Here is a 19,400-nt window from a genome sequence, read left to right as displayed (position 1 = left end):
ATAACAGCTGGATTCATAATACATTGCTTAACTTGAAACAACTAGAAATGTGTATCATGTTAGTTTTCCACTATGATGCTCACAACACAATCAATCAATCAAATGCCATAGTTTATAAGAGATCAACAGTCATGGCAGGATGCTTTACTGAATTATGTAGAACCAATCCTCACTTAAGATAGTGTTTCACTCTAATGCACTGGTGTATGATGTGTGTCTATCACTCTACTATCAAACTGTCACACAAATCAACTTTGCCATTTGTTTCAACCAAATTAAACACATGCACAAGTAAGTCAACATCACAAGGACTTTCATTGGTTTGTATTGTGGCTGGGCTAAGAAGGAACATGGTTTTTCTGGATAACAAAGCACCTTGAGCTAAGAGATTCAACAATTGCAATCATGAATAACAGTTCTCTTTTGCTTCACTTAGATTACCACCAATGTCGAACTTAAATCCCAACTTTCTTTCATTCAGTTCTTTTTCTTTATCTTCTTCTTTCTTCCTTTTTGTTACTTTTGTATCTTTCAAATTTTTCTCAATTCATCCTTTCATAACAACTCCCCCAAACTTAATTCATTCTCCTGCAGTACAGATGATTTCTCTATTTAGCTCAAGATAAGGAAAATAGGGAAATTTCATTTGGGCTTTAAGGTTCAAAAAGAGTCATTTATCAATCAAGGTCGAAAGGTTTTGAATTGGTTTCTTTTGGCAATATGTGGAAGAAGTAGGAGAGCAAGATGGCCTTGATCATGTGCAACAAACAAGCAAATGGTTCATATCAGAGAAACTCAGGCAAAGTCAATTGTGATCAAATATGATAGCATTCACAAGAAAATTCTAAGGCACAACATCTCACAAGGTCAACTCGAGGTTCCACAATAACATCAAGCAACTGCCATGAATAATGATCTCAATTAAGCATACAGCATTCTCAGACTTTTTCATGAAGGAAGCAATACAATTTGAACTAAATTGACCCATCTCAAGCATTATTTCATATCAAACCATAAGCATTATGAATCAGCATAAGTCTAACAAGCCAGATAACAAAAACAACTTAACTAAAATTGAAAAACAAAAGCTAACTAGCAACCAAAGTAAAAGAAAGCAAAATAAAAGGTCCTGTGACTCATGATTTGTAGCTCATTGTCAGACTCCTTCATTTTCTGCACCACCTCCCCCAATAAATTGGGTTGGTCCCCAAGCCATGCTACTTGGGTCGCATATTCCTCTGTTGACATCTCTACTTTGTGGCGGCGTTTGTTTTTATTCTCTTGGAGTTGGATGAAGAAGTCATTTCTGCACAAAAGATTGAAAATAAAATTTGCAAATGTGAGCTCACAAAGTATGTATTTGTAACAAACAATCATTAGATCACATGATCATGAGTTCACAAGGTCAAACGCACACTAAATATGCAAGAAAAATCACAAAACACAGCCTGGAGCATGAAAAATTTGAAGCAGAAGAGAAAAATAGAGTTGCTGAAAAATCTGGTCTGGTTGGAAAAAGTTAGCTGGAGCGCCCCTAAGCAGAGGGCGCTGGAGCTAGCTATGGGTCAGAATGCCAGAAAAACTGGATTCGTGCTGAGCGCGCTGGAGCGCCCCTGAGCAGAGGGCGCTGGAGCGCCATACCAGATTGCAGATTTGCAGAATTTCACAACTACACCTACGATTTTTGGAATTTGGCACTTCTTGATGCTCAATTCAGCCCAGATTAACATGTTTTCACTATACAAACTTGATCAAATCCATAAGGATTGAAATTGAGTGCAAGAATGCCAATTTAGGTGCACACTTCCAAAGCTTTCTAATTCTACAACTCAAGGCTTCAAATTTTACACTTTAAACAAACCAAAACTCAACATAACCATTCAAAACATACTCAATCACACTAGAACACATAAAAACAGATTGAACAATTCTAAAACACATCAATACACAATAAAACTCAACATTACACTAGTTAACCATTAACAACACATAAACTACAATTGAAACTAACATGCTCCAAAATAACCAAATCAAATCAAAACATTCTAAAGCAAATTCAAACAATCAAAACACACTCAAATAACAAAATCACACATAGAGAAAGGGTTATAAAGCTGGGTTGCCTCCCAGTAAGCGCTTGTTTAACGTCATTAGCTTGACACCATTAAGCTCAAGTTTGATTTTTGATGTTGGAATGCTTCTTCTTGTCATGACACCAACATCCTCTCAGCAATTTCCTAGTCACCAACTTGACTCTCCTAGAATATGGAGCCTCTATCTCAAGCACTCCATTTATCTTTATGTTCTTGATGACCCATAACCTATTCTTGAATCTCACTGGTTTGCCAGGTTTGGGCTCATCGCTTGCCATCACAGGATTTTGGTGAACTAGTTCCTCTTCCTTTTCTTCTTCTTCTCCCTTTACTCTTGGAGATAAACAACTAAGGCTCCTCTTTACCAACTTGGCAGCTTGCTCTGTTAGACTAGTAATTGATAGAAGTTCATCTATAGCTTCAAGACTAGTCTCTTTTTCATGATTTTGCTGCTCAACCCCAAAGACGTTGAAAGTCACCTCCTCATCTTGGTCTTTCAATTTCAGTGTTCCTTCTTCTACATGAATGACAACCTTAGCTGTCTTCATGAAAGGTCTTCCAAGTATGAGTGGTATCTCGACATCTTCTTCTATGTCCATAACTACAAAATCCACCGGGAATTGGAGTTTATCTATTTTGACCACCACATCTTCCACGACACCATATGGGTACTTGATGGATCTATCCGCCAACTGCAGCATCATTCTCGTAGGCTTGACTTCAAGACCACCAATCTTCTTAAGCATAGATAGGGGTATCAGATTGATGCTAGCTCCCAAGTCAACGAGAGCTCTACCTATCTCCTGGTTTCCAATAGTGCATGGAATGATGAAGCTCCCTCGATCTTTAAATTTTGGAGGAAGAGTCTTCTGCATGATGGCACTGCAATTTCCCTGTACTTCAATTGTTTCCTCATCTAAATATTTCTTCTTGCTGAGGATTTGCTTCATGTATTTAGCATAAGCAGGAATTTGTTGCAGTGCTTCGGTCAATGGCATGGTGATCTCAAGTTGATCGAATATTTGCTTGAACCGAGCCAACTGTTTCTCCTTCCCTTTAGTAGATGGGATTTTTGGGTAAGGGAGGTGTTTCACTATTTCTTTCTCTTTTTGGTTTTTCTCTTTTTCACTTTTTTTATTTTCTTCTTCTCTTCCAACAATCTCTTCTTCTTCTTCATTTTCTTTCTGATCTTCTTCTTCTGGCTTTTCTTCTTCTTCTTCTTTTCTTCCAACCTCTTTCCCACTTCTTGTGAATATTACATTACACTCCTCCTTCGGGTTGGCTTGAGTATTTGCAGTAAAATGTCCACCCTGTTGGTTTGCTAATTGCTTAGCCAATTGACCAACTTGCACTTCCAGGTTCTTTATGGATGCATCAGTGTTTTTCTGGTTTTGGATGGACTGCTGCATAAACATCTGCAATGTGTCTTCTAGCTTTGAAGTCCGATCACTTTGAGGTGGATAATGTTGGGCAGGTTGATACAGATTTCTACTGCTAGAAGCTTCTTGAGCTTTTCTCCACCCTTGATTTGAAGGATTGGGGAAATGATTGTTGAAGAAGTTTTGCCGTCCTTGATTTCCCATATAGTTGACTTCTTCATGTTGGGAACTACTAGGAGCTTGACAATGACCGTTAGGGTGGCTATCTCCACAGAAATCACATCTCATTACTTGATGATGTGGTTGAGGTTGAGCTTGCATTGCTTGCAACTGCTGAGGTAGTTTGGCCATATGTTGAGTTAGGAGTTCCATCTGTTGGGCCAGAATCTTATTTTGTGCAAGTAAAGCATCCTGGGCACTCAGTTCATACACTCCTCTCCTCTGTGCTGGAATTCTCCCATGTTGGCTCCTCAAATCAGTGGAAGCCATATTTTCTATCACAGCAATGGCTTCATCAGCAGTCTTAAAAAGTACTGAACCACCAAAGGATGCGTCTAATATCATCTTTGTATGAGGTTGCAAACCATTACAGAAAGTTTGCACTTGCATTTCTAGACTGAATACATGGCTGGGACACTTTCTCAGTAAGGATTTAAATCTTTCCCAGGTTTCACAAAGTGGTTCATCTACTCCTTGTACGAAGGTAGCAATGGCAGCCTTCACCTCTGTGCTCTTTGATGGTGGAAAGAAGCGTGCTAGAAATTTATATTCCACATCCTCCCAACTTGTAAGACTTTGATTAGGCTGTGACTGGAGCCAAGCCTTTGCTTTTCCATTCAGCGAGAATGGGAAGAGTCTCATGTACAATGCTTCTTCATCCTCCCCTTGTACACCCATAGTGCCACATAGCTCATAGAAAGTGACCAAATGAGCATGGGGGTCTTCATTGTCTAGGCCAGAAAATTGATTGGAACTAATGAGCTGGAGTAGAGCAGGCTTCATTTCTGCCAGCTTGTCACTCATAGTGGGCCTCACAATGCTTGAGAAATTCCTCGGGCTTGTGTAGGTTATTGAGTCCCCTATGGTTCTCCTTGGAGGTGGTCCTGCGCCAGCCATCCCGTTCACAGAAGAAGAATCAAAAGACTCTATGTCTTGATTGTTGAAAGAAGATGAAGATTCAAGAGCAGCTTGTGCTGCTAGAGCTTTCTGTTTCCTAGTGTCACTATTGTTCCTTCTAGCTGCTTTCTCAATCTCAGGATCCACAAGGAGTGGTTCAGATGACACAGTCCTCCTTGTACGGATGTTTCCCTGCATACACTAGAAAACAACCAAACTCCTGCGCCACAAGTTAGCCCAAAAATAAAGATAATAATTACAACAAAATAGACAATTATACACAAAAAGATAAAGCCTAAATCGGTTAAAAATCACACAAAAGTCTAGTTTAACACGGGTCCCCGGCAACGGCGCCAAAAACTTGTTGTGACTTTGGCAAGTATACCAAATCGTTCAAGTAATAAAACCGGTAAGACCGGATATCGTTTCCCAAGAGACTCGTGTCCTAGACAATCGTATAATATCTAACTAATTTAGACTAAAGAATGATTCCATGTTTTTGGGCTTTTCATGCAATTAAAGTAAAGATAAAAAGTAAATGGTAAAAGTGATCTTTGATAACGCAAACACTTAGAAATGCAAAGATTAGAAATGATATGGAATGATATTGTTGGGGGTTGATTTCACCTACTTCACTCTTATGTATAGAAAATCACTTCCTCTTCATTAATTAGCCAATGTCAATCTTCTAATTTACTCAAACCCAATCCCTTGGTAGAGAGAGCCTAGACTTACTTCTTAAACTCCAATCCCTTGGAAAACCTAACAAGTTCATCCGCTTTAAGAATTGAGATTCAAGACAACCAAAGGTCCTAGTTCTATCCCTAGATACAATTTCCTTTAGGTGTTTAATCCAGTTCTAGATTCACCCAATATTTCCCAATATCAACCAAACCCTAAAATCATGATATGGTTGAATTACTCATACAAGCTTTAAGTAGAGGAATTAAACACTAACAATCAATGAAAGAGGCATATAATCATTCAAAACAACTGTAATTACATAAGAGATTCGTGGTTACATCAATCCCCAACAAGAATGAAACTAGCTCTCCATGAATGGAGAGCTTGAGCTTACAACAATGGTGGAAATGGAAGAAGGAGGAGGACCCAAGGATGAAGAAGGGCTGTTCCCACAGCTCCTAGCTCGCCTCTGGACGCTCCAATTGAGAGAATTTGTGTCTGGGATGCCAAAGATGTCAAAGCCCTTCTAATTTGGGGTTAAATAAACCCAATCTGCCAAATCAGCAGCAGGCGCGCTTGAGACCGCGCTCCAGCGCGCGAAAACAGGAAAAAGGGAGCTCCAGCGCCCTTTTTTAGGGGGCGCTCCAGCTAGCTCCAGTCCTGGTGCAGAGCCCGCTCCAGCGCCCATGAAAAAAGGGCGCTCCAGCTAACTTTTTCCAGATTCTGGTTCTTCATATTTTTGCTATTTTTGCTGTTTTCTTGTTTTCTCTGGTTCCAGCACTCTTCATTTGATGCAGAGACTTCTTCCAACTAATTAACTTGTATAAATAAAGGGGTTAATGATCAATTTATCTAATTAAAGCTTAAGATGAAACCACTTCTTAAACTAAATGAAAACTAGGATTTACAAGGTAAAAAGGATGAGAAAGAGTTGATATTTTCTCTAATTCAATACTGAATTCATAGCAAAATATGCCACTATCAGGTACAAATAACACATCTTTGATAAGTTTTGTACCTGAAACACTTTCAATTGCTACTGTGCCTTTTCCTTTGACTTCAATATATTCTCCATTTCCAATCTTTACTCTGGAAATCACAGAAGTATCCAATTTCTTAAAGAGATCACGATCAAATGTCATATGATTAGTGCAACCACTATCAATTAGCCACTTCTCACTTGAATTGGGAATGGCAAGGCAAGTGGCCACAAAAAGTTGCTCTTCTTCTTCATCAGCAACTTGGGCAACATTCTTTTGTTGGACATTCTCTTGTGTGACTATATTTTGCTGATTGTTGCTTCTGCAAATTCTTTGATGATGTCCCATTTTCATGGCATTTTTCACATTGCTGGTCAGGTTTTCTCCAGCACTTTGAAGATGGATGATTTTTTCTTCCACAATGTTTACAAGGAGAAAAATCAGGGTTGTCCCTGTAACTTTCAAATTTTTTTTCTTTTCGCCCATAACTCGAGCTAGCCTTTGCAGCTAGTGCTCCTTCAATAGATCCTTCAGACCTCATAAGCCTTCTTTGTTCTTGTGCCTGCAACGCATTCAACAATTCTGCCAAAGTAATATTTGACAGATTTCTGGAGTTTTCCAGGGAAGTAATGGTAGCTTCAAACCTTTCAGGAATAGTCACAAGAATTTTTTGTACTAATCTGGAATCAGAAAATTCAGAACCAAGTAATCTTACTTTGTTTGCGATTTTGAGTAATTTATCAAAGTACTCCTTCACTGTTTCAGATTCATCCATCTTCTGGAATTCAAACTCTCTAATAAGATTTAGAATTTTCATTCCTTTAATCCTTTCATCGCCTTCATACTCCTTTTTTAAGAAATTCCAGACTTCAAAAGCTGATTTTATCGTCATAATTCTGAGAAAGATTTCAGGAGAGACGGCAACAAATAATGAAGCTCGTGCCTTTGATTTTCTTGATTTTCTCTCCTTGTGAGTTTTTATCTGTGCCACTGTTGGGTTTGTAGGTAATGGAAGAACTTCATACTCCTCTTCCACAGCTTCCCAAAGATCATTTGCCTCAAGATGAGCCTCCATCCTTGCTGCCCAGACATGATAGCCTTTACCGTAAAAAACGGGTGGTGCCAGTGCCGTGTATGGGGTTTCTGAAGCCATAGAGATTAAAAATGATTTCCCACAGGTCCCTCAAGAAGAGAGTTCTGATACCAATTTGTTGGAGATTTTCTGAATAAAAGCTACAACTTTTATTGAATTGATAAACACTTTAAATACAGCAAAGATTCAAACTGCACAAAGCATAAAAGTAGGAATACATGGGACACAATTCCATGTTTAACAACTTACTACAAAATCTGAAACTGACTAAGATATTTGAAACAGTCAAACATCTTTTTTTAAAAATAAAACAGAAATTAATTGAAGAAGTAAATTGTTGTAACTGCTGCTGCAACCGCAGTATAACTTTAACAATCATTATCATCCTTCTCATTCTCCCCTTCATCAACTTCTTCTGTTTCTTCAGTTTCTTCTGTTTGCTTTCCTCCATATTCAAGTTCTTCTGTTTCTTCTGTTTGCTTTCCTCCATATTCATGTTCCTCCAGTTCTTTAATATCAGTATCAATATCATGTAATGTAACTATGCCTTCACCAATTCAACAATAGAGACAACAAGTAAGTAGTCGTTGCATTCTTTTAGAAGTACTAGTATGGCGTACTTGGTTATTAAACTTTCATAAAAGATTTTATATCTCATAAAGCCAAATGATTTTGTACATAAAAGTGATGAGTAATATCATACAACTATATAAGATAAGATGTACATGAAAACAAAGTTCAATCTCCATCTCAAAAAAGATAAAGAAGAAAACAAAGCCATAAAGATGTAGCATTTTGAATAATGTATCGGAAAGTACCTACCTTCAGTTGAACTTTTCTCAAATAACCATGTGAGAATCTTGAAAGGGAAATAAGAAATCCATCGCATTATTCGGTTGCTTGATGCTGAGGGCAAACAGAGAAGAATGTACAGCAACAAAAGTAAAAGAATGAAGATCACACTCAAAATCATAATAGTAGTGGCCAACCAACTGAGATTGCTTATAGCAAGGTGGACACCAGCCAAGAATGCCACTGATAAGGTTGCAAGAGTGACTCCTAAAACGGGTGCTGCCACCTCAAGTGCAAAAATAGCCAAAGTTATATCTCCTAATTGAGCCCAAATGAGTATAATAATGACACTAATACCACCGTACATGGATACTGTGATGCAGAAAATAAATGATTTAAACCACACGTGATGTAACATAATAGCCATGCCTTGTCTTGGAGTAGAACTATTAGTTCCACCAGGCAAAGTAAAACCTGCGGCAAATGCTACTGTAGTAATAAGGGTTGAAACCACCATAAGAGTGTTGATTCTGTCTTTATAAAATTCTGTGCTTTTGGGTTTTGGCTTGTAGGGGGAAGGGATCTCGATATTCTGTAACCATCTTTTAGCATTTTGTACGCCAGCAGATTTTAGTTGACACCATGTTAACCGCTACAAATACAAGTTCGTGTTACAAATTGAACATTCCAATAATGTCTTAGGAGAGCTATGATGATGATGATCAATTTTTTTTTTGACAATTTAGACAATTAATGTGGATGAAATATACCACCTTACTATATTATGTGAGAGCTAATGAAAAATAAAACAAAAGTAGTTCCCTGAACATAATCATTCAAGATGAATTTTGATCGATTAAGAACCCTATCGAACATATACTACCATAGCAGTCACCATAAACTAAAAAGGCATATTTAAATCTTGAAATTTTAAGTAAACGCAATACTCTATATATACTTGCCTGTGGGAAGGTCGGATTATCTTCTTGTTTAAATTTCTTAAAAGCATCGAGAGCTGTTTGGTGGTTGTTGTTAAGGCAATGGAGATCAATCCTTGTGTCCCATGTCAAGGCTTGCACAACTTTTGGATGACAATATGAGGCAGCCCAATGCAAGGGAGTGTTTCCATCATAATCCTTGTCATTTATCATATCTTTAACTTCATCTTTTGCATCTTGCAAGATGTACCTTATCACATTAAATTGACCCTTTATAGCTGCAATGTGAATGATATTTCGACCTTTCTCATCAACTATTTCTCTGGGATTTGGACAAAGTTCTAGCAATTTCTTTACCACTTCAGTATGCCCATATGCAGAGGCCAAATGAAGAGGAAAAAAACCATCTTTGTCTCTTTCCATATGACATGTATCACAACTTTCAAGTAAGAATTGAACACCATCTAGGTAACCTATAGAAGCCGCATGGTGAACAGCATTTCTTTTTTTGTGATCCTTACCATGAATCCATTCTTTCTTTTTGTTTACTATTTTTTCTAGAATATCTGACATATATCATGAATAACTAATTATAAGCACAATCTTGACAAAAATATCGAATAAATGAATTATTTAGAGAAATGAAGAAATAATAGAAAATCAATATCAAATAAACAAATATGAATGACAAAACAAATTAACCAATTACATTAATTTCTGAAATTTAAGAAAACTTGAATATTGAATAGAGATAATAGGATAACCTCTATATATAATACAAAGTGTTTGTCTATTTTCTTTGACTAGTATTAAAATTTTATAGTAAATATTCTTATTACATTCATTAAATTTGTTAACATTACAAAGATGTCAAATTTTATTAGAAGTTATTTTTTACGCAGTTTTAATCTCTAATAAATATATTTTTTGTGTTTACGTCAGAAAAAAACATAGTTGAAAAAAGTAAATAATTATTAGCAATTTTTGTTTAACCGTTACTAATTACAGGAATTTCTAGCTATTTGTTGAAAATTTTCAAAATCGCCAGTAGTTATAGGAATTTCAGAACTATTTTGCGGGAGTTTCCATACCACCGCCACATGTTTTAAAAGTACAAAATTTTGAAAATGGATCAATTTAATAATTAAGCTGGGATAAGTTTTGTATAAGTTGTGTAAAACATTTTTCTAATTGAATCTTTAAAATTGTCTTTATTTTTTAATGAAGTATTAATTGTGTTAAATTTTCGTTTTATAAAACTAACTACAAATGTATGCAAATATGATCGTGAATATTCTCACTTTTTAAGGATATTTTTTGAACTCCTTATTCTCAATCAAAAGTATATCGTTTAAGGATCATGAATACATTTATTAGTGAATGATAATATAAAATATACAGTTATACAACAAAATTTACCTTTTAAGATTGCCTCAATGGGTGGTGACGGGTCTCGTTGACTTTGTAAGATCGTCCACAAGTTTTCTTTTGCCATTTGCATATCCAGAGTCGCTGACATAAGTTCTGATAACAAAAGATACACAGGTGTTCGCGATTTCAATGACCATAAAAGTTCAACAGACACAGTTGAAGTTCATTGAAATGTTACCTCCTTTGTTACGCATGCGGCAAGGGAAGTATCTTTCATGTTCAGTGGTGGCTGGGAATGACAGAGAGAGGAAAATAAATATAAGTTTAGATGATTTTCTTCTAATAAAAATGTTATCGGGGACATACTATAATGATTATCATATAAAACTGTAATATGCAGACAAAATATGTTTGAGATGCAGAATTAAGATCTTTAGTTCTCTCAGAATCAGATATTTACGAATTAAAATATTATTTTAATGTAAATTATTTGTATATAAATTGTTTAAAATTAAAAAAGTACTTATAAAATATAAAGATTTATAATTACTTAACTACGTAATAATTTTTTAATTTATGAAAGTTTTCTTTAGGTTTTAAATAAATTGTATGTATTGAAATTCACATTTCAATTTTTTTTTAAGAAAACTCACTCGAACAATTTTTGGAGATGCATTAAAAACATTTGTGTATTAATAGAATGGAAAGAGAAGAGGTTGGACATAATCTGAGAAGTATTTATCGAAAAACTTAATTATAAAATAAAATATTAATTGGAAAAATTGAAAAGGCCTAACTTATTAATAATTAGCAATTAATTATTCAATAATCATCGTTGGTTCTCCGACCAAATGATTGTGAAATTAAAGAAAAAAATAATAGGTGGAAATTAAAGTGTGTAGGAACTTTTATACCTTGGTAACGAGGAATTACTCTGGTCAATAAATCATCAACAATGTCTCGGTAGCCTTTCTCGATTGCTAAGTGCAAAACTGATTTGCCACTACGGTTTCTACGAGTAAACGCAGTATCCTCAGCCAATTGCTTGAAGCCTGGTGAAGAATCTAGAATGTTAATAACATTTTTGTGACCATTCAATAAAGCCTCATGAAAGAAAGTATTTCCTTGGAAGTTGGCTACAAGGATTGTCGCTTTGGCTTCTTCCGAATTTGGATCTAAATCACGGAGAAGTGCAACCAACAAAATCTCAAGAGTAGAGATCTTGCCAGCTCTTGCAGCAACATGCAGTGGTGTATCCTCATTACTATTTCTTGCTTTCAAAAGCTCTGGACCAATTTCAACTATTTTCTCCACACACTTATCATTTCCGTAGAGAGCTGCTATATGCAGCACCGTGTTTCTTCTGGGCCTCTCTTGCTTTACAGTGTCGTCGTCTATTTCGCTCCAATCGGATTCAGGCTTGTTCTCTTTTATCAAATCGTATGTTTTCTTTGGCAACAACCACCAACCATGTGCTTTAGCTTCATCACTGCGTCGTTCTTCTGAGCTTTCTATCACATTCCTTGAAGGTTGTTCTTCTACTTTGTAGCTATTTTCCACGTCATCATTATTCATACCTGTCTTCCCTCCACACCTTAGAAATTTCATCATGCTCCTTTTCTGTAACAATATGAAATCTGTTCCTGCCCTTTCTGCTCTGCTTCCACCAACTTTTTATCTAAAAATACAAAACTGCACAGACACATCAACCTACCCTTACGTGTTAAAGAATAATTCGAATAAATAAATCACAACATATACAATAACACAAAATTCTCAACTTCACCTTCAAGTATTTCATATCCCTGAACTAGATGCTTGCCCTCCCTTACGAAGCTTTTAGACGCAAAGTAACATGTACTAACAAAACTTGTAGAACCATCTTCAGAGAAGTTGTTAGAAGTCTTCAAAAAGAAGGTAAACAAATTAGAGAGAAGCCGATAAAATAAAAAGTAAAAAGAGAAAAGGTGGAGCATTACCCAAAACTGAATTATTTCTCAAAGAAACTTCTAAAACAAAAGATTACATAGAAAAATACTTTCTTTCTCACTCGGCATCTCTTAAAACACCTACTATCTACTCTCTTTTTTCTCTTTTTTTCTCACTAAGAAAAGAATATATATATATATATATATATATATATATATATATATATATATATATATATATATATAAGAATTCATTAAATATATTATGATTATTATATTTTATTAATCAAGTGATCTAATTAAGTATATATATTATTAAAAACATATATATGATAAAAGAATTATTGTGTAAAGACCTAAGTAATATTTTAAATTACCGATAATTTTTTTATGACATTCGCATTCTGGTGACCATCGTCGCAGAGCGTCGTCTTTGGCGCCATTGTCAAAGGCTCTTGTTTGCGTCCTGGTCATGGCATTCCTCCATTCGTGCCTCCTCAACATGATTTGGACTTAAAAGAAAGAAGAATAAATAAGTTTATTCTCCTTATAGTTGCTTGTAATGCAAGTTCGCTCATGTATAGTTTTAGTTTTGATCTTTAGACTAGTTAGGTAGATTAAGTACCCTTAAGAACTTGTAGAATTAAGAGATGTGGGACTTAAAACAACCTTGAGAGCTGTTGTCTAGACTTGAAGGTCTCAAAGTCTCACATTCTTTAGTTTTCTCCACCTACTTAATCTCCTAGTGCTATATAAGCAACCTAAGGTCTCCTTTGCACATACACCTTCAAATTTGAATATAAAGAGTGTTTTGTATTCAATTGCATTACTTCTTTGAGATAGAATTTTGTCTCTTAGTCCAACTTTGGGTCTTATCTTGTGAAGAACAAGTGTCGATCATCCATGACATTTATCTTGGATCCTTTCAAGTGGCATGCCTTACAACTCATAAGGTTTTTCTCCTTTCTCTCTTACATTTTTAGTCTTTTAATTCCATTTATTAATTGTTCTCATTTAGTTCTTAGGCTTATTTTCATCTAGGCATGTTGTTCCATATCATGTGGTATCAAAGCCTTAGGTTTGATCAATTTAGGAATGCATGTTAGATAGAATTTTGTCTCTTAGTCCAATTTCGGGTCTTATCTTGTGAAGAATAAGCGTCGATCATCCTTGAAATTTATCTTGGATCCTTTCAAGTGGTATTTCTTCCAATTCATAAGGTTTTTTTCCTTTCTCTCTTACATTTTTAGCCTTTTAATTCCAATTCTTAATTGTTCTCGTTTAGTTCTTAGGCTTATTTCTATCTGGGCATGTTGTTCTATATCATGTGGTATTAGAGCCTTAGGTTTGATTAATTTAGGAATGCATGTTAGATAGAAAAAAACCTTTGTTTTTTTTTCGTCGGCGCTCAGCGCAATCTCCAACGCACGTTGATTGTAGTCCAGCAATGTTTATGTCATAACTTGCGCATTTCAACTCGAATTTGAGTGAAATCTTTTGTATAGTTTTGTTTACATGTTAGGACCAATACCCAGTCTTTATTTCACTTTAATTTTATCATTTACTATGTTCATTTGGTGATAATTCATTCAATACTCCATAGTTTGCTTGCAGTTTGGGTCATTCCTAATCCGTTTGTCATATTTGTTTACTGTTTTGTGTGTTTGCTAGATAGAGTTTTGCTTCTGGATGTTATTCAACATCAAGAATACCTCAAGAATGATGTAAAGACTCCAATTAAGTTCCTAGAAGTGGTCCAAAAGTTTTCGTCCATATGGTATAAACAAATCCTTCGAACACAAACAACAAGTACCTCTTGGAAGTCTTCAATAAGTAGGCTTCTAAATTCTTTTTATTTTCCTTTCCAACTATTATTTCTTGTCTTGGATGGTCTATTTGAAGTCCTTATTGACTGTTTAACTTTTGATTTGAGTCATATGTGATTCCTCTTTAGGGGTTTTCTAGCAATTTTATCTTGAATTGCACTTGCTAGAGTCCTTTGCATCATTACTCTTATATGATGAATTGAGATGGATCAAACTAGGATTTAAGTGTGTATGCTTTGCTTATGTGTTCTACACTAGTAGAGCTCTCAAACAAACATAAAATCAGTGTTGTTCAAACACACAAACTCAAATCTTGAGTGCTTGGTTGAAACATATGGTTGTAGCAGTTTGAAAACAATCAACAATGCATCAATATGTTTTGTGCTTACTATTTTGAATGTGGCTAAGGCACTCTTCCAGTTTTGGGTGTGTATTTTAACATCTTAATTTGAGCCTCTATTATCATCAGTTTACATAATATATTAGTTTGAAGCATGTTAAATTATTTCCACTCAATTTTAGATCTTTCTCTTCATGTATGCATAGAGGACTTTTGGTGTGATTGCCTTGTTTGTGTGTATTCTTTTGTTGTAGTATATTTAGATGTGCCTTTGTTTTGATTCCTTTATTTTCCTTGTTGTTTTGTATCTTGTAGTCTTCTAGTTTGCCGCCATTTTTCTGTCAATTTTTCTTGTTTTACTAGGTTCCTTTTACATCATTTGTCTAGTGGTTTTCACTTGATTTTTTTTTTTTTGCTTCTTGAAGTCTATGTCTCTTGGCTTGTGCCCTTGTATTTGTTGAGGTTGATTGTACATTCTTTCACTTGTATTTTTCATTGATTAAGTGATCTAAATTCTGACTTTGAGACATATTTCTATCTTGAGTGAAGCTTGCAAGTGATTTTAAGTGATCTTTCCTTTCTTTTACACAAAATCGTAAGCCTTCAACCTATAAGTGAGCTGCTATTTTGGAGTGATTTTGTTGTTGTTCTAACCCCTTTTATTGTGAGTTTTTGCTACTGTTTTGTGTTAGAAACATGCTGATGAGTCATTATTTTCTTCACTTCACTTAGTTTACTGTACTAAAATTAATCAGGGAGTTGTGCTTAATTGTCCAGTATTTTCCCGTTTTTACTGATTGTGCTTAATTTGATCAGAAATTCTTATTTTACTTAATTTGAATTATCTGAGAATAATTATTTACATTAGTGAGTGCAGGGAAAATTATGTAAATATTTTAGAACATTAGGAACAATATTTATTTACACACTGTGTTATCTAGTCGAAGCCGTACTGCATTGAATTAATCTGTGTATTGATCCGTATAATGAAATATTTTTCTTGAGTTTGTAAAAGCAAAATAGGCTTGGCATCATTACACCTCACGACAACTCTTTGGATTCAAATGAAGAATTTTGCAAAACATTTAGCCTAAGTTGGAATGAAAGAGAAGAGACCACCAAGTTCCATGTGCAGCCCACTGTTTTATGAATTGTTTTGGAAAAGAATAGCATTGTCTTATGTATACAATTCACATTACAAATTAAATGAGGGAAGTGACCATACTTGAAAGTCTCGGCCATACACATACCACCTTTGGAAAATTCAACATACAATTGAGAAAAGGTAGAATGAGCTAAATCCAAGAACAAAGTCATCCCGTGAAACACCAATTGGAGAGCTAAATCCAAGCACAGGGGATTGATTGAAGAAAAATGAAAAAGGCTAACTACTAGGTGGTGGATCAGCCGCTACTCTATGGCACAAAGAGACAACACACATGCTGATTTTTGGGGTCTCTTAAAACCTCCTTCCTCTCGGCAATTTGGGGGCATCCTATCTTTTCTCTTTTCCCGTGGAGTATAGCAAGAGTATTACAGAGATCATGGCTTGATGAAGGAAGAGAAGGTGCTGGTGTGAGATGATACGTCCAGAGAGCTAGAAGAGGGAAGCAAAACTGTATTTGATTCTTGAAACACTACTGGAAGAAGACACAAGACCAAGAGGCAGCTAGTTTGTTTCCTTTACTTTGCTTTGCTTCTTTGTACTTTGAATGATTTTCCTTGAGAACTGGAAACATGTTCATGATGAATGAATAGCTTATGTTTATTTTCTTTCTTGAATTGTAATTGCATCTTCCATTTGGTTTTCTGCATTTTCATACAATCTCTTAGCATCTTGTAACCTTTGAAAAGATGATTCATGGCTTTGTGTAGAACCAAATATCATGTTCATTTGTTTTGCTTTCATAGTAGAGTAGAAAGGAACTGCCGTCACCTATTCAATATAAAAAACCACAAAAAGAAAGTTGTTTAATATGAGATGGGAGTTCACGGTAAAGAGAAGAGGAGAGGCCAGTGAAACCTTGTAGATGCTGATTTGTTTCTGCTGTATGGAAGAGTAAACCACACACACTTATTTGCTTGCTAAAGAGTAGAGAGGAAGAGAAGGATTTGTTACAAAGGGGAGAAGTGATTTTTGATGAGAAGGGAACGTAGTTGAAGAAGGAGGAAAGGAGAGTGCAGCTGGAATGGATGCAGCAAAGTGGACGGTCATTAGCTTATAGAAAGGGTGTGTGCATTAAATTCTGCAGAAAAAGTGCAAGTGTCCACGGTCTTGCATCTTTTTATTCATTTGAACATGGCCAAGTAATTGTTTGCATGGTGATGTGGATATGAATTCAGCCAGCATATACAATTTTATTTAGCTTTGAAGAAAAGTAGTAGGGTCCTACTTGTTTTCATTTTCCAAATGCTATGTTATCTTTGCCTTTCTTTTATATAATGCCGTGTAGTGTTGAGTCCATGGAGCAGCCCCTTTGCACCTTTCCATCTTGTTTTGTTTTGATTAAAATGAAGGGAAACGTGAATCATTTATGCAGCACCGAGTTTGGTTTGTTAGAATAGGATTGTTATTGTTATTATTATAAGAAGTAGTGATTGATTTTAGATGGAAAGTAAGGAGAGTGGAGCCGTGTGAAGAGTGCTTTGGAGAAGAAGACAAAAGCTTTCAAAGAGCATCTTTTGGAGAAGGAATTTACGTGAATGGAAGCAACTTTTCAGAATTCTTAAACCAAGTGCTTTCTTTCATGTGATTGAGAAGAAGTGGCCCACGGCCCCTTTCTTGCATTTCTTATTCTAATTGGAATTGGACATGACTATAATGGAGTACTGGTTGCACGTTAATTGCTTTCACTTTAATAGCTTTCAATTGCTCTTGGTAAATAGGTGGATTTAACCAATTCAAGTGCTGCTGCCACGTTTTTATGTATTAGTTCCAAGGCCTTATTTTAATTCATTTCACATGGAAACATATGCCAATTTATAGCTGCTGCACGTCCTTGTTTTGTTAGTTTTAAAGGTCTTCTTTAATTGTATTTCAAGTGGAAAATTAAGCCAATCTAGGAGGAGTGTAACGTCTTTCATTTCAAGCTTTAAAGGCATTCATTTAAATTATTTTCTTCTAGTAGAATGGTTCATGGTTAATGGTAGACACATTTTAATTTTATTTCTTGTCTTAAAATATTTTATATCATATGTTGAAATGATTTTCTGTATTTTTGTTTGTTGTATTTTGCTGCTGTAATTTTAATTCTGTTTTCATATTTGAATTTTACTATTTTCTGTATTTACTGTTTTACTGTATTTTCATTTTCTGTATTTTCGTTTTCTGTACTGTAGTTTTCTGTACTGCAGTTTTTCTGTTTCTGTATTTACTGTTTTGCTGTAATTATTTACTGTTGTAATTTATTTTCTGTTTCTACTGTTTTCTGTATTTATTATTTACTGTATTTTCGTTTTCTGTATTTAATTTTTTGGTCCAGATTTATTTTTACTGTTTTACGTTACTGTATTTTCATTTTCACTGTAGCAATTTCGTTTTTTTTTTATTTCGTTTTACTGTTTTAATTTTATTTCAACGCTTTTAAATTTCATCCGCAACCAAAACAATTTTCAAAACCCCCTCATTACGTGTTGACAAGAAACTCAATCATATTTGGTCCCTGAGAGACGACCTAGGAGTCAATTCCTAGCACTGTACTGCATTCTTAATTGCACATCAAATTTGATCGGCCGCGACAGCCGTATCACATGCCTATAAGTTCAAGGCAATCCTCCTCTAATGGAGATAGTTATCATGGAAGTGCATCTAGCAAATTGGACTTGGCAAATGCACTTCAACAAATTCAATATGAACTTGACTCTCTTAATAGGAGGATGGACAATGAGCTTAAGATGAAAGGAAAGCAAACATATGGACACCAAGATCACAAGTCTAATCCTCATGGTCATGGCCGTTTCAAAAAGCATTAAGAAGATAGAGCTTTTGACCAATGCCTTTAATTGCCAAAGTTAAACTTGTCGCCTTTTAAAGGAGAAGAAGATCCTTCTATTTTTTTTCAAATTAGCTAGCTAAACTAGAACAAGCTTTTGATTTGTATAGTGTAGATAATTCTTTGTGTGTAAATTAGCTACATTAGCTTTAAAGGAATACATTATGCAATGGCTAACTAGGATGAACATTACCACCATGGGCTCACACACGAGCTCGTGGGAACATTTTAAGGACATTTTGTTCGAAGGCTTCGTCGAATTTTGTCAATATTCGACGTTAATCATTTTTTTTAATTAATTGTGATCCTTTTTTAAAACTCTTCGAGACATAAAAAGTAGAAAAACAATAAATTTTAGTTTTTGGTATTTTATAAAGCACGAACTATGAACGTGTAGTGTAGTATGAACAACAAACAATAATAACAAAGAACAAACAAGTTCAACAAATAAGTTCTTTAAAACGAAAATGAAAACTAACATTCAAAAGGTAGATTCGTCGAAATAAAGTGTTGCCACCAGTGAGAGAGGAAATAGAATGAGCCTATGAAGGACAAGAACACGAAAATGGTCAAAACAAACAAAAATCATACCTAAAGTAGTTAATTAACATGCATTTGTAACAAATGAAAGAAAGATTACATGTGATGATCGTCAAACTTCGTTTCAGAAAAGTTTAAGCAGAGAAGAGGGTATCACGCGCTAAGATAAAGTGAATGAATTTTCAATCTCCCGCTCAAATTTTTTATTGAATTCACTAACCTTTTAACGTCTAACGCTGAGGCCTTCGACGTTTTATATCCTTTTGATGTCTAATTCTAGGGAATTCGACGTCATACGTAAATACATTTTCACCTTCGTGCCAAGTAT

At 35.2% G+C, this 19,400-nt stretch overlaps 1 protein-coding gene and 1 long non-coding RNA gene across 2 annotated transcripts; both read right to left on the bottom strand.

Annotated features, from left to right (window-relative positions):
• Nucleotides 1-6,801: 6,801 nt before the first annotated feature.
• Nucleotides 6,802-12,150, bottom strand: LOC108333595 (protein ACCELERATED CELL DEATH 6). The gene is made up of 6 exons (XM_017569065.2): nt 11,361-12,150; nt 10,685-10,735; nt 10,495-10,599; nt 9,100-9,641; nt 8,168-8,789; nt 6,802-7,892 (listed from the first exon to the last, which is right to left on the bottom strand). The coding sequence occupies exons 1-6, from the start codon at nt 12,055-12,057 to the stop codon at nt 7,714-7,716; spliced, it is 2,196 nt and encodes a 731-aa protein (XP_017424554.1). The 5' UTR covers nt 12,058-12,150; the 3' UTR covers nt 6,802-7,713.
• Nucleotides 12,151-15,691: 3,541 nt separating this feature from the next.
• Nucleotides 15,692-16,846, bottom strand: LOC128194844 (uncharacterized). The gene is made up of 2 exons (XR_008246287.1): nt 16,564-16,846; nt 15,692-16,476 (listed from the first exon to the last, which is right to left on the bottom strand). It is a non-coding gene; the product is annotated as an uncharacterized LOC128194844 (long non-coding RNA).
• Between the last annotated feature and the right edge of the window lie 2,554 nt (nt 16,847-19,400).

The sequence above is a fragment of the Vigna angularis genome, chromosome 11 (genome assembly GCF_016808095.1).
Source record: "Vigna angularis cultivar LongXiaoDou No.4 chromosome 11, ASM1680809v1, whole genome shotgun sequence".
NCBI lineage: Eukaryota > Viridiplantae > Streptophyta > Magnoliopsida > Fabales > Fabaceae > Vigna > Vigna angularis.
This window is presented reverse-complemented; position numbering and strand designations above follow the sequence as displayed.

Coding starts and splice junctions, on each gene's coding strand:
- LOC108333595 (XM_017569065.2), bottom strand. CDS start 12,057: ATGATGAAATTTCTAAGGTGTGGAGGGAAGACAGGTATGAATAATGAT. Junction 10,600..10,684: donor CCGCATGCGTAACAAAGGAG/GTAACATTTCAA, acceptor TTTTGTTATCAG/AACTTATGTCAGCGACTCTG. Junction 9,642..10,494: donor CATTGAGGCAATCTTAAAAG/GTAAATTTTGTT, acceptor GATATATGTCAG/ATATTCTAGAAAAAATAGTA.